We start from the raw sequence: 14,326 nt of genomic DNA on the forward strand, positions 1-14,326 counted from the left end.
TCCCTCGTAACCATCAAAGATTGTTTCTTTTTGTGTGTAAACCTTTTCATGAGTTTTTACAGTAGAGGTCTCATACAATATTTGTCCTTTTGTGATCGACATTTCACTCAGCATAATGTCCTCCAGATTCATCGATGTTATGAGATGCTTTGCAGATTCATCATTGTTCTTTATCATTGTGTAATACTCCATTGTGTGTATGTACCATAGTTTGCTTATCCATTCATCTGTTGATGGGCGTCTAGGTTGTTTCCATCTCTTTGCTATTAAACCACCATCATTTTTAATGAGCACCTACTACGTACTATGCACTGAATCGCGATAATAATCCCATGAGGCAGATATCTGCTTCATTTATACAGAAGAGGAACCTGAGGCCCAGGTGAAGTTAGTTGTTAAAAGTCATATGGTAAGCATGACCAGGATTTCACTTAAAAGCCTATCCTCTTATCCACTGGGCCAAACTTCTGGGCAAGTCCATGATTCTAAGAGACAGCTGCCCTGAGCATGCGTGGCTGTCAGCAATTTGCTTTGAAGATGGAGGGAAGACAGAGTATCCCCAGGAAAAACCCAGACCCTCAGCCAGGGTCAGCCAGGACCAGGAACATTGTGTGACACATTCAGAAGTCAGCCTCTGTTCTTTGCCCCATGTCGGTCCATAAATTTGTGGTATAATTTCATTGGCTTATTGCTAGTACATCCAGGTCCCTTTTGTGCATCTGGATTTAGTTATCTGCATTGCTAGTATACAGTGTAGTAACCTGGGCCCTAGGTTATATTACTTCAGCCAGAACAAAGTCAATTCCCCTAGCAGTAAGGGAAGGAGCAGTGGAGCCAGGACCATCTGACCTAGGTTCACCTCCTAGACCTGCTATGTGGCAGTGGGCAGGTCCCACAACCTCCCTGAGCTTCAGATGCCTTCACTGATCACATGGGGATGAAAAACCCAACCTCCTTGGGTTTCTCAAAGGCTTGAATGAGATCATATACGTAAAGTGCCTGGTACAGTGCCTGCACGGGGTATGGAATCCCTCTGTTTGTGCCTTAGTGGTTGAAGGTGAGCCCTAGATTTCTCAGTGGTGCCTCAGTGGGGCTGATAGAGGTCTCAGGATGTATGGTTTTGGAGAAGATTTTATACTTGGTCCCTGTTGTTATATATTCTCAGAGCTGTCGAGTTGGCGCCAACTCACGGTGACCCCACGTGCAACAGAATGAACTGTCTCCCAGTCCTGAGCCATCTTCATGATCATTGGTGCTCGAGTCCATTGTTGCAGCCACTGTGTATTACAAAGGCCTTCTAATGTAGAGGACTCATCTTCCAGCACTATATCAGAAAATATCCTGTTGTGATCCATAAGGTTTTCATTGGTTAATTTTCATAAGTAGATTGCCAGGTCTTTCTTCCTAGTCTGTCTTAATCTGGACTCTGTCTGCTGAAATCTGTCCACTATGGGTGACCCTGCTGGTATTTAAAGTACTAGTGTCATAGCTTCCAGCATCAGAGCAACATGCAAGCCACTGACAGACGGTTGTGGTGCTTCCCATTAATAGCCTATTAATCCCATTAAAGTCTAACATGTGGAGTTTTTTTAAACTTTTCCTCAGTTGGGTGTGTGTACACGTGTGTGTGTTCATCTCACCCTAAGGTGAAAACATGCCTGGTATGTTTGAGGAGCTCAAAGTAGGCCATCAAGGCTGGGTGGGAGTGAGCCTGGGCCAGGAGAACAGTAGGGGACACAGTCAAAGGAAACTGAGCTAGAGAGAGGGTACAACTATTAGGGCCTTGTAAGCCATCGTGGTAACTCTGGTTTTATATCATCATATAACTGTGGATAGTATAGGGGTCAGTATCCACATTACAGACAACTCACAGCAAAAATATCTAGTGACCTGCCTGGGCAATTCACGGTAGGAGTCTTGGAAGCAGAATGTGGCTCTGGGGTTGGCCCTCTTTACACTAGACCCTGCAGCCTTCCACCCTGCTGGGGTTACTGCAGACCCTTTCCCTCCCTTGATGCTCCATTTCACAGAAGAGGGCACTGAAACTCGGACCTTGATTTGTTCAAGGTCACCCGGGATTGGGACCCAGGTCAGACTGACTTCAGGGGTCATGCTGTTTCTACTAAATCATGCTCTGTAAATCTCTTCTCCAGGTAGGAGTAACGAAAGGTTGCTTCAGCCAGCCATTCATGGTATAGATTTTGACCCAGAATAATGCATATAAAGTGCTTATCTCATGTGCTTAGCACATGGTGGATGTTCGATGCCAGCTGTTATCGTCATTATTTGTGCTCTGAACCATCTGAGGAATGTCTGTCTAGAAGTTAGAGCCCATTCTGACTTCTTTCCACTGGAGCCTGAGACCTGGCCCTCTACCCAGGGTATCCCATGTCTGTGGGCTGTACTTTTTCAGCTTTGTCTCCATGACAACCATTCCTTGTCCAGAAATACCACCTCCTTACCAAAAATCCGTTGCCATTGAGTTGACTCTGACTCATGGCAACCGTGTGTGTGTCAGAGCAGAATTTTGCTCCACAGGGTTTTCAGTGGCTGATTTTTCAGAAGTAGATCACCAGGCCTTTCTTCTGAGGCATCTCTGGGTGAACTTGAACAGCCCAGATTTCAGTTAGCAGCCAAGCGTGTTAACCATTTGCACCACCCAGGGACTCCACCCTCTTCCTAGCCCTACATATATTCCTACGGGGATGGATCAGGGTCAGAGAAGACTGGGAACAGTAAGAAAGAAATGATGGAGAGAGACTAAGAGAGAAGACAGAGACACAGAGAAAGAAAGGAGATCAGAAATGGAGTGACGTCCAGGAGTCAGCGGTCATACGCCCTGAGTCCCATCTCCTTGATTATTTTGGGAGGAAAGGATGCTGGGTGGAGAATTTAGAGACCCACCTTAGAACCCTTTTCTGCACTAACTTGCTTTGGGCACCTGGGTAAATTCTCATTCCTCTTTAGTCCTCAGTTTCCCCATCTACTTATGTTCTTGAAGGCCCCTTTTATTTCTAATAGTCTCCATTTATGATTCCTTGACCGACCCTTCCTGAATCAGAAGACACTTCCATTAATCGGTAAAGAACAGAGTTTATTCAGAAAAATCAGTCAGTACAATACGCACTACAGGATATTTCTCAGTTCACATCACAGACATGGAATAAACAACTTCAGAATAAATTAGAGGGAGCCAACCCTTTCCTTCCAGGAGGGCCAGCAGGACCTTTCAACAGACATATTTCACTATAAATACAACAGTTGACTACTTGACTATTTTCACGAGGAATCAGACAGCCTGAGATCAGCCAGGGAGGTTTTCACCTGCAGGGTGAGATCTGCTCAAACCCAGAAGTTTCCCTACAATGCCCCAGCCATGGAGGACAGAACATCAAATCAGAGAGGTTTCTTCAAAAAGACTCTCATTTGCATAAAAATGGCAGTCTTCCCCATCTCCCTCCTTTTCAAAGTTGGTTTGTCTTCCACAGGGAATCTCACAGGGGCTGTTCTTCTCTCGGCATCAAGCTGCAAAAGTTTCTTAGTGGTAATTCTTGTCAATCCAGGCTATAAAGACATCCAGCTCTCCCAGGGACTTGATGGCAGCCGATTGGACCTCCAGCTGAAACCAGTGAAACCATCATAAGAATCTGCCTTCATAGACTCGGTAATGGTTTCTAGGTCACCTTTCGTATGCTCTGCTCTGCACGAGGCTTTCTTTTTACTCATCAAATACATCTGCAGAGCATGCAGACTCAAAATTATTTTCCTAGCAGCAACCAAAATTTTTTCCACAAACAAGCAGTTAAATCAAGTCAACGCCTTATAAACAAAATGAAAATTCTTCATTCTTTTCCCTCTTTTCTGCCCCCTTTCTTCCACAGTACACTTGCCCAACTGGTCAGTTCCTCCTCTGGTTTTCTTTTTCACACGAATTTGTTTGTTACTTCTGCTTGTCCAGGAAGTCTTCATCCCAGTGGTGCTATGCAATGGGGAGATAGAGTATGTTGTCCCCATTTGACATTAAAGTACTGAAACCCCAAAGGATAGTGTCTAACTCAACATCACACAGATGGTTAGTAACAGAGCTGGAACTAGAATCCAAGTTTCCTGACTTATTCCATGTCCTTCCACAGCAGACTAGGTGGTGGTAAAATCCAAAAGCTAGACTGCGTGGGATTGAATCCAACCCCCACCACTTAGTGGCTGTGAGAACTTAGTCAAGGGATTTAATGTGTTTGTGCTTTGGTTAGGAGTCCGTGGGTGGTGCAAATAGTTAATGCGCTTGGGTGCTAACCCAAAGTTTGGAGATTCGAGCCCACCCAGAGACACCTCAGAAGACAGTCCTGGTGATCTACTTCTGAAAAATCAGCCACTGAAAACCCTAGGGAGCACAGTTCCACTCTGACACACATAGAGTCACCATGAGTTGGAATCAACTTGATGGCAAATTTTGGTTGGTTTGTTGTTGATGTTGTTGTTTTGGTGCCTTGGTTTCCTAATTTATAAAATGCAGATAATGATACCTACCTCATATCATTGTTGTAGGGACTACCTATGTTAAATCTTGCAGTGTGCTTAGAACAATACCTGGCTCACAGTAAGAACAATGTGACTCTTAGCTATTGTTATTAATAACATCCTACAGAGCCTCTCCATGAAGAAGCAGAGTCCTGAACAGACTCCCTACCTCATTTCTATTCAAAGCATCAGCATCATTTGAAAGTGTGGGGGAAATGCAGAATCTCAGGCTCACCCCAGACCTACTGAGTCAGAATCTGCACTTTTACAATATCATTAAGTGATTCACTTGCATATTAAAGTCTTAGAAGCACAGTAGCCTCGACATCACCACACAGAAGACTAACGACAGCTACAGGACACAGTGACACCCGCAGAGAACATATTGCACACATGTTGTTGTTGTTGTTACTTGCCATCAAGTAGGTGCTGACTCATGGTGACCCCATGTGTGCAAAATAGAACTGCTCCATAGGGTTTTCAAGTCTGTGACATTTCGGAAGCAGATCGCCAGGCCTTTTTTCTGAGACGCTTCTGGGTGGATTCAAACCACCAACCTTTCTGCTAGTAGCTGAGTGCTTAATTGTTTGTACCACCCAGGGACTCCTGTTCCACACATGTTGTTGTCATTGTGTGACGTTGAGTCGATTCCAACTCATAGCGACCCTGCCGGACAGAGTAGAACTGCCCCATAGGGTTTCTAAGGCTGTAATCTCTACAGAAGCAGACTCACATCTTTCTTTCATGGAGCACCTAGTAGGTTTGAACCACCAACCTTTCCGTTAGCAGCTGAGCCCTTAACCACTGCACCACCAGGGACTCCTGTTCCACACACACCAGCTTACAATTCATTGGGCACCTTTGCTCCCTCTGCATCACCCCTTCTTACACAATATGTGCTTCCACCCATAGCTTAACACAGATTAGGCCTAATATCAGGGCAGATTATCCGATAGGCAAGGTAAGCACTGCGCTTACCTTGCTTACCTGATCACCTATAGTGAACAAGTTCACGTTTTTTCACCACATCAAAAATTTTGCTTCTAGAACTAGATGGTGCCCGGCTACCACAATGACTGCCCTGACAGGAAACACAACAGAGAGCCCCTGATGGAACAGGAGAAAAGTGGAGGGCAGAACTCAAATTCTAGTAAAAAGACCAGACTTAATGGTATGATTGAGACTGGAGGTACCCCGGAAGACATGGCCTCTGGACTCTCTGTTAGCCCAAAACTAAAACTATTCTTGAGGCCAACTCTTCAGACAAAGTTTAGACGCTATTATGGGACATAAAATGATACTCGTGAAGAGTGTGCTTCTTAGCTCAAGTAGATACATGAGACTAAATGGGCAGCTCCTGTCTGGAGGGGAGATGAGAAGGCAGAAAGGGATAGGAGCTGGTTGAATGGACACAGGAAATCCAGGGTGGAAAGGAGGAGTGTGCTGTCACAGTACAGGGAGAGCAACTAGGGTCACAAAACAATGTATATATAAATTTTTGTGTGAAAGACTAACTTAAATTGTAAACTTTCACTTAAAGTACAACAATAAAAAAAAAAAAAAAAAGATTCTGCTTCTAGGTATGGCTGGCATCTATCTCTCTCCCAACCTCACAGCACCTTCCTACAGAATCAAAGCCTCTTTTCAAATTTACAATCCCTGACAGGGGTGGATGACCCAGTAAGCAAAGTAAGCACTGCCTTAGTTGTGCTTACTTACTAATTTGTAGTGAATAATTTCACATCTTTGATGTGATGAAACCCATGTGAAATTATTCACTGCAGATGAGCTGGTAAGCAAAGTAGCACCGTGCTTACCTTGCCTATTGGCTAATCTGCCCCTGCCTGCTATGTTAGAGTATGAGGAAATGGTGGAAGGGTGTTGAGGAAGGAGGTTCTAGAGAAGTAGCAAATGAGGTTAAGACCCATACACTTTGCACATAGATAGAGTTGGGAAGGGATGCAATGAATACTTGTGGAGTGAATGAATGAGTCTGCGTGGAGAGGAGGCTGAGAATCAGATTGGCACCCTCTCTGTCAGGCTTGCACCTCCCATCCTCCGTCCTCTTCTTGGCCTGTACCTGATCATAGTTGTTGATGATGATTCTGATTGCACTGGTGGCTTCCCCACTGCGAGGACACAGGCTCTGCTCCTTCTGTGATGAAGGGGGGAAACGTGGTCAGAGGACCTTCCCACTCCAACCCAGCCCTACCGCCACCTCTCCGCTTGAGGGTTAACATTTCTCCTCCCTCCCAGGGTGAGAGTTCCAAGATGAATTCAGGTAGGAGCCGCCAGAGAGGGCAGGTCTGTTTGTCGAACCCCCTGGGTTTGGCCAGGCCTTTTACCTTTTCCAGGTTTACAGCCCACAGGACTGCAGGTACCAGGAAAGCAGGCACGTGTCTATCTTGTCACCAGTCTGTGAACCCAACACCCTCACGAGTGGCACTCAACAAATATTTCTTGGGTCAATTGATTATATAATTGGTTAAATGAATCCATTTGATTGGCATCATTGCCCCTTCTAACAGCTTTAGAATCTGAGGCCCAGAGGTGAAGTAATGTGCCACAAAGTCACACAGGATAGCATTGGTAGGGATGGGGCTAGAACCCAGATTTTCTCCTGAGCTAAGCTTTTGTTGTTGCTTTTGTTCATTTCTGATGTTTATTTTTATTAGATCATGAAGAATTCATATGTAGTTCTTAGGGATAGGCTATACCACGGAACTACCAAGAGGTTGCAGTTCCTGGGTGGGGCAAATGGTTAATACGCTTAGCTACTAACCAAAAAGTTGGTTGTTTGAGTCCACCCAGAGATACCTCAGAAGAAAGGCCTGGTGATATACTTCCAAAAATCAGCCATTGAAAACCCTACAGAGCCCAGTTCTACACTGACACACGTGGGGTCACCATGAGTCGGAATTGACTCAACAGCAACTGGTTTTGGTTTACTGAGAGGTTAACTGATATGGAAACTCCAAAGGGCCAAAAAACAGCCAAAGAAACTTGGAGTGTGTTTATGATAAGCCTGGGATCCTTGGCATGCCTCTCTCCCACCTCAGCCCCGCCATCACTTAAGGAAGACTCTGACATAAGCCGGTCATCCCAAAGGATTATCCATCAGGAAACCCAGGTCTGGTGAGGTGCTGGCAGGCAGAAAGCCCTGGGGAGGGAGTGACCTGTGGAAAAGGGTCTTAAGAGCTCTTCCAGTGGACAGCAAAGCAGGGAATTTCCCCTAGAAGCCATTTCAGATGGCTGAATGGGGCCAGCCTGTCCTGGGCCCTCCAGGGGCAGACTGGCAACAGATGCTTGGAATTCTGAGGGGGTGACTCACACAGGGCTGCATAGTCCTCTGCAGGGAGAAGAAAGAATTGGAAATGCCGCTGACTTCTCTGGAGATGTGGAGGCTCAGCTTCTCACAGTACTTGAACACGCTCTTCATGTAGAATTCCAGGAGTTCCCGGGTCACACAGCACGCATCTATGGGCTACAGACACAGATGAGCCAAGTCCCCAAAGGTTCCCTTCTCTGATTATCTTAAAGACCAAACAGCCTATTGGGGTAGGGGCAGCAAGGAAAGAGAACTAAAGGTCATTTTCTAAAAACTGTAACGGTCTCAGAGTGTTCATTCCTTTTTACCACTTCAAAGCTACTTATGATGAAGGTGCTGAGGAGAGAGTCCTCATTTTGTATGGCCAGGAACTATATTAACAAGGGATGGGGCCCAGAATCCAATCATAGGATAGAATTCTCTCTGTAGCATCCCTGACGTGGCATCACTAATTTCCGTTTAAATCCAGGAATCAGGCGCCTTCTTTCTGAGAGGACCAAGGGCTGAGCAGCTTTCTTGAAAAGTACTTCCTTATATTACACAGAAGTCTGCCTCCCTGTACATCTCCCATCCATCAGCGCGTATTTATTCAATAGCTATTGCATGCCAGGAGTTGTGCTAGGCAGGTCTTCCCTCAATTGTGGGCCACCCTGCTCGGTCTCCTCCTGTTTGTCCTTTTTAAACTGCAGGCATCGTTTGGATGGGGCTGAGGTTTGCCAGAACGGAGACTGCCAGCTGCAGAAGTCAGTGGGCTGGGTAGGTTCCCACCTGCAGTGTGCGCTACTCTCTGAGGGCTCCAGTGGAGGCTTCCCGGACAAGCTGGCCAGGCTGAGTTTCCTTCCAGCAGTTTGCACCCTGCCCTGAGGGCCAGTAAGTTACTGGGTGGATAATTTATAGCTCCTAAGAATGTCTGACTTGGGAAGATCTACAGGGCACAGCGCAACCATCTTCATTAGCATTAAAGGAACAAAGCCTCCTGGCCCCACAGGCAGCTTTTCCTAGGTGACAAAATCTGCTTGCAACACAGAAACCCTCTCTGCCCCTGCTCCTGCTGGCTCCCTTCACCAAAGAGGCAAAAAGTTACACACCTGTTTTCTTCAAAGATTATATTACTAGAAAAAGGAACATGGTAAAAGGAAAACAGGAAGCGAAGAAAGGAAGGTAGAGGAGAGGGAAGGAGGGAGGGGGGAGAAAAGACAAACACTTCAGTCCTTACCTATCCTGTCCTTACCCACATTAGCTGTTTGTAGAACTTGAAGAGGGGACGACCCTTGAGATGAGGCTTGAGACTTGGGAGTCTATCATCGGCTCAGCCACTAACTAGTCATTTTCCCTCCCGGGGTTTCAACTTCCTCATTTGAAAATGATGATTTTGGAATAAATGATCTTTTGAGTTCCTTCCACCTGTCCCTTCCTATGAGTCTGTACTACAGTTGGCTGGAATATTATTCAGTCAGTGGCTACATCTGTTTGCCACAAATAAATCAGGCCAAATACTGCCCTAGAAGAATTATGAAGGTGTTTCTTACGCATGCAGAGAAGCCTGAGGAGAAAGGAACTCATTGCAGATATACCTTATTCTCAGTCACATACGTATCTGAAAACACTGGAAGCTCCTAGAATGTTAACAAGCACTGCAGGAGCTCACTTTCAAAGGCACCTTTCAGTGGCCTCTTTTGTAAAGTGAATTATCACCTCATAAGCCAACTGTTTTGTAACATACTTGCTCACATCACATCTTGTCTGGACTGTTTGACTGATCTCCTCACTGGCTTTCTTGTCTCAAGCTGTCCAAAAACGTTACCAGACTATCTTTTTAAAGTATTTTGCAGTCATATAACATCTTGGCTCCAAAACCTTCGGTAACTCCCTACTGCCTCTATTACAAGATTGAGGCTCAACCTGGTCTTCCAGATCCTTGTAAAATGACCCCAGTGTATCTTTCCACCTCGTCCCCCACCAGTCGCCTCCACATTTCTCACACTGCAAGGCTGGCCCATTCACTGTCCTCTGGCACACATTCCTACCTTCTCTAATTTTATACCCATCCTCCTATGCTCCCAAAATCACGTCCTCTCTTTTTTCCACAAACCCACAACCTAGTCAGCTTTAAAGTCGCTTGTTCATTTTCTCACCTCCCCCATGAAGACTTCCAGAATTATCCCAAGCCACAGAAACCCTGTCACCTTTGAGCCCCCAGCTCTCTCAGGCCCTTTGTGGTAAGTGGCACTTCTTTAATCCCACCCAGAGTCTTAAAGTCCTTGGGGCATCAGCGTGCCCTAATGCGTCAGTTGACAGATGAGAAGCCTGGTGCCTCTAGAGTACACCAGAGATCAGGGAAGAGAAGGGAGTTGTCGTGTATTGAATTATGTCCCCCAAAAAATGTGTTATCAGTTTGGCTGGGCTATGATTCCCAGTATTGTGTGATTTTCCTATATGTTGTAAATCCCTCTTCTATGATGTTATTGAGGGAGGATGGGTGGCAGTCGTGTTAGTAAAGCAGGACTCAATCTACAAGATTGGATTGTGTCCTGAGGCAATCTCCTGAGATATAAAAGAGAGAAGTGATCAGAGAGAGAGGGGGACCTTATACCACCAAGAAAGCAGTGCCAGGAGTAGAGTGTGTCCTTTGGACCTGCCGTTCCTGCACTGAAATGCTTCCAGACCAAGGAAGACATGCATCACAAGGACCTTCCTCCAGAGCCTACAGAGAGAGAAAGCCTTCCCCTGGAGCTGATGCCTTGAATTTGGACTTGTAGCCTACTAGACAGTGAGATAATAAATTTCTCTTTGTTAAAAGCCAACCACTTGTGGTATTTTTGTTATAGCAGCACTAGATGACTAAGACGGGTAGAGCAGGGATTCTCAGGCCAGCGCCATTCACTGTAAAGATAAAAATATAGCAAAGAACAGACAATACCTTAATGCTGTGCAGGTTGGACAGCATAATGATGTTTTTGAAGGTGTCATTCGCTTGCTATGGAGGGAAACATAAGAACAGACACACTGATGAGTACTTGACATTCTCCCGAGACACAAAAGGTAATGAGAAGGAACTTGCTTCTCAAGCTAAGATATAAGGAGACGTATATCCTCTGGCCCACACCGTAACCCCAAACTCATACTCACGATGGCGGCTTTGATTTCTTGGAAACTCTCTTTTATAGGGTTCAAGTCCATGGAAGGTGAACATCTCTTGAGACTTCGGGCATGCACGGAGCACAGGAAGAGCATCGCGCCCAGGAGATGGAGGGGAGCACCCTGTATCTTCATGTCCTGCTGGGTCCAGGAAGAGGGGAAGTTAGGTAGCTGCCCAGCGGAGAGGGAGAGCAACAAAAGAGGATAGATATCTTGCTTGGCTTCCCCTCTGGACCCCCAGTGGAGGCCACACTGTGCCCAAGAAACAGGCTCAGCACATCAGCCTGGTGGCCTCCGAGGGCCTGTGTCTCCTTCTCTGGCTTTCCTGCATCAACTGAATTTGGGCCTTTCCTCCCAGCCCTGACGTCCCACCTCCACCCCAAGAAAGCACGCTACAGTGCTCTCCCCAGTCCCACGGAGCATATTTGTGTGCCTATCACTCCACCGTGAGTCAACACAGCTCACATCATCAACGGAGGCCAAAAGCCGTGTTTTTAATAAATTAAATGGGAAACCCTGGGCTGGTAATATGCCCTAGGAATTAGGCAAAGGATTTGAAAAACAACAAAAGCCCATTCGTTTCTTTATCTTTGCCTCTGAAATAGGTGACACCCTTTTATCATGCACCCCCAATGTGTATCTGCTTCAAATCATTTGTTTGAAACCAAGTATGCAGATCGTGCTTTCTGGAGAAGATGGGAAATGGAGGCTCAAGACACCTCCTAATAACTACTTAGCCCCAGTGAGGAGATGGGGAAGGTCGTCTCTGCAGAGGCAGAGAGCAAGGGTGTATGAGGGACATGTTTGCAGCTAGTCTCTGGATGGGGCCAGCCCCTGACCTGCTGGCTGCCTCTTCTAGCTCTCTCACCCTTCCTGCCAATCTCTCTCTGCCTCTTTTCATTTAACCACTTCAGATCATGTCATACAATACACATACAGAGAAGTGCATCAAACATAATTGTACAGTTCCTGGAATAATCTTCCTCCAACTCTTCCCAGCATTAATGCAAGCTTCACCCATAGAACTGAGCTTTACAAGGTAAATCTTAGGCCAACACGTGCGAATTGACTGTTACTCAGCCCAGAACCCTCCACCCAGCAAGCTGTCCCTTGCAGCAGGGTGTGTGGTGGGGTATGTGCAGTGTGGGGGCAGTGGCAGGGAGGGAAACAGCAAACATAGGAAGCCAGCTGAGGGGGCTTCAGAGCATAACTATAAAGAACGTAAGGGTGAGAATGTGAACCACAGTTGTCTCTGCCCACACCCCACCACCACTCCCCAAAATGTCCTTGGGACTCCTGGGCTCCTCCTTCAGAGGACCAAGAAAGAGCAAATCCCATTTACCAGTTGCTATCGAGTTGATTCTGACTCATGGTGACCTTGTGTGTGTCAGAGCAGAACTGTGCTCCATAGGGCTTTCAATGGCTGACTTTTCCAAAGTCGATCACTAGACCTTTCTTCTAAGGCACCTCTTGGTGGACTTGGTTAGTAATCGAGCACATTAACTGTTTGCACCACCCAGGGACTCTAAATCCCACCTCAAGAACCATTTTTACCTTGTTTCCCCTTAACTGAGCATCATTTTCAGTCAGTGGGAAGGTGTCTACTGAAGCCTTACCATGTGGCGAGCATTATGCCAAAGACCTTGATTTCTCTCTTTCAACCTTCGCTTTCTGGCAAAACAAGGAAAGAGACCCTACTGGCAGAGAAGTCTATAGAAAGTCTCCCAGAGCTCTGTCTACTCCAGAAGTGGCTGGGGAACTTCTAGAAAGCCAAGTGAGTAGAAAAAGGACACAGTTTTTCTCAGAAGCAGTGGGAAATTGCATGCTCTCACCCACTCCCAATTTCTTCTTCAAGCAGAGCAAACTTCCGTCAGCACAGTCCTCACCATCATTACCCATGCCACGAGCCTTTCAAACATTCTGTGGAGGGGAAAGATTCCAGACACTTTGGCCATTTCAGATAACAAGTAGCTCACTTCTATTATGCATGCCCCTTGTGTCAGATATTCCATTTAATGGTCACAACCAGGTTCTGTTTCTATCCCCATTTGACTAATGAGAGAACTAACAGTTAGAGAAGATGAGTAACTGGCCCAAAGTGCATGGCCAGCAAGTGGCAGAGGCTGACCCTGAGTCCATGCTGCTTACCAAGACCCTACCCCACCTATGGCACTGCCCTCGAATCGGATGACATTTCTCTCTGGCATCTCTACTGGAGATCCCAGCCGTTCCCCTGACACCAGCCAGATAGGAAACCATTTCTTTTTTGGGTCCAAAACCCTGCTGGTGGCATAGTGGTTAAGAGTTCAGCTGCTAACCAAAATGTTGGCAGTTCCAATCCATCAGGTACTCCTTAGAAACCCTATAGGGCAGGTCTACTCTGTCCAATAGGGTCACTAGGAGTCAGAATCTACTCAACAGCAGTGGGTTTGGTTTTGAACCAGTGGTGCTCCTTACATTTAAAAAGAGATCTAATACTGCAAAGGATCATGAGGCTTAAAAAAGGTAACATGTCATAAAGTGCCCAGCCCAGTTTCTGGAACAAACAAGTAACAACTAATCTAAGTAAACGTAAGTAATTTAAGCAGATTCTTACCCCCTTCCTCCCTTCCTTCCTTTCTTCTTCCCTTTCTCCCTTTCCTTTTCCCTTCTTTCCCACTCTCCATCTCTTCTCATTGAAAATAAGGTATGAGGAAGTTCATCCCTATATGGAGTACCCCTCCCCACCCTACAAAATGCCCAGTGCCTGGGACATCATAGGCCATACAGAGCACTAGCTGCTCACCTACCTGCAGCTGGGAAGGCCTGGAGTCATGAGGGTGATGAAGGGTGCCCGCCAAGCTGCTCCTAGTTTGGCTTAGGTCTCCTCCCTCGAGGCTCTGTGCCATGTGGAGAGGCTGGCCACTTTTATGCAGGTGGCTAAAAGGAAATGCTGTAAAGGTTTGCTGGGTGGGTCCACTTTTGGAAGATCATTTTTCCACTTGTTTTCTTATCATCTCATTTCCTTACTTCTTCCTTTTTCTTTCTTCTTTGAGATACTGCTGATTAATCATTATTAAGAAATGCCTTTCTTCTGGGTCTTGACATGCAGCTTGTAGGAAAAATAAGCTTCCCATCTACATGCAAACGAGAATTTCTTGCAATGCTGTGTCCATACAGAAAAAGTCCAAGTTTGGCCACTTTTCTGAGAGCTGAAGCATGCCACCAACTGTAGCCTGCAGGCAAACTCAGCAAAGCACTCTCCTGCCAGCCTCTCCTTCCCAGCAGCCAACCCCAGGAGAATCTGTAGGTACCTCTGGCCTCAGCACAGTCATCTCCCTGATGCCTCATATGGCCTGGAGC

General features: G+C 46.2%; 1 protein-coding gene across 1 annotated transcript; it reads right to left on the minus strand.

Moving 5' to 3' along the window:
* Positions 1-3,538: 3,538 nt before the first annotated feature.
* On the minus strand, positions 3,539-11,119 carry IL19 (interleukin 19). The gene is made up of 5 exons (XM_004375344.1): positions 10,976-11,119; positions 10,767-10,823; positions 7,850-8,002; positions 6,599-6,673; positions 3,539-3,619 (listed from the first exon to the last, which is right to left on the minus strand). Exons 1-5 carry the CDS (start codon positions 11,117-11,119, stop codon positions 3,539-3,541), a joined length of 510 nt encoding a protein of 169 aa, XP_004375401.1.
* Between the last annotated feature and the right edge of the window lie 3,207 nt (positions 11,120-14,326).

This window comes from Trichechus manatus, unplaced genomic scaffold, assembly GCF_000243295.1.
Source record: "Trichechus manatus latirostris isolate Lorelei unplaced genomic scaffold, TriManLat1.0 scaffold00035, whole genome shotgun sequence".
Lineage (NCBI taxonomy): Eukaryota > Metazoa > Chordata > Mammalia > Sirenia > Trichechidae > Trichechus > Trichechus manatus.

Bases quoted from the DNA above. Each gene is read 5' to 3' on its own strand.
- IL19 (XM_004375344.1), bottom strand. From the start codon at position 11,119: ATGAAGATACAGGGTGCTCCCCTCCATCTCCTGGGCGCGATGCTCTTC. The intron at 10,824-10,975 runs GTGAGTATGAGT...TTCCCTCCATAG, and splicing joins AAGAAATCAAAGCCGCCATC to CAAGCGAATGACACCTTCAA. The intron at 8,003-10,766 runs GTATTGTCTGTT...CTGTGTCTGTAG, and splicing joins CCAACCTGCACAGCATTAAG to CCCATAGATGCGTGCTGTGT.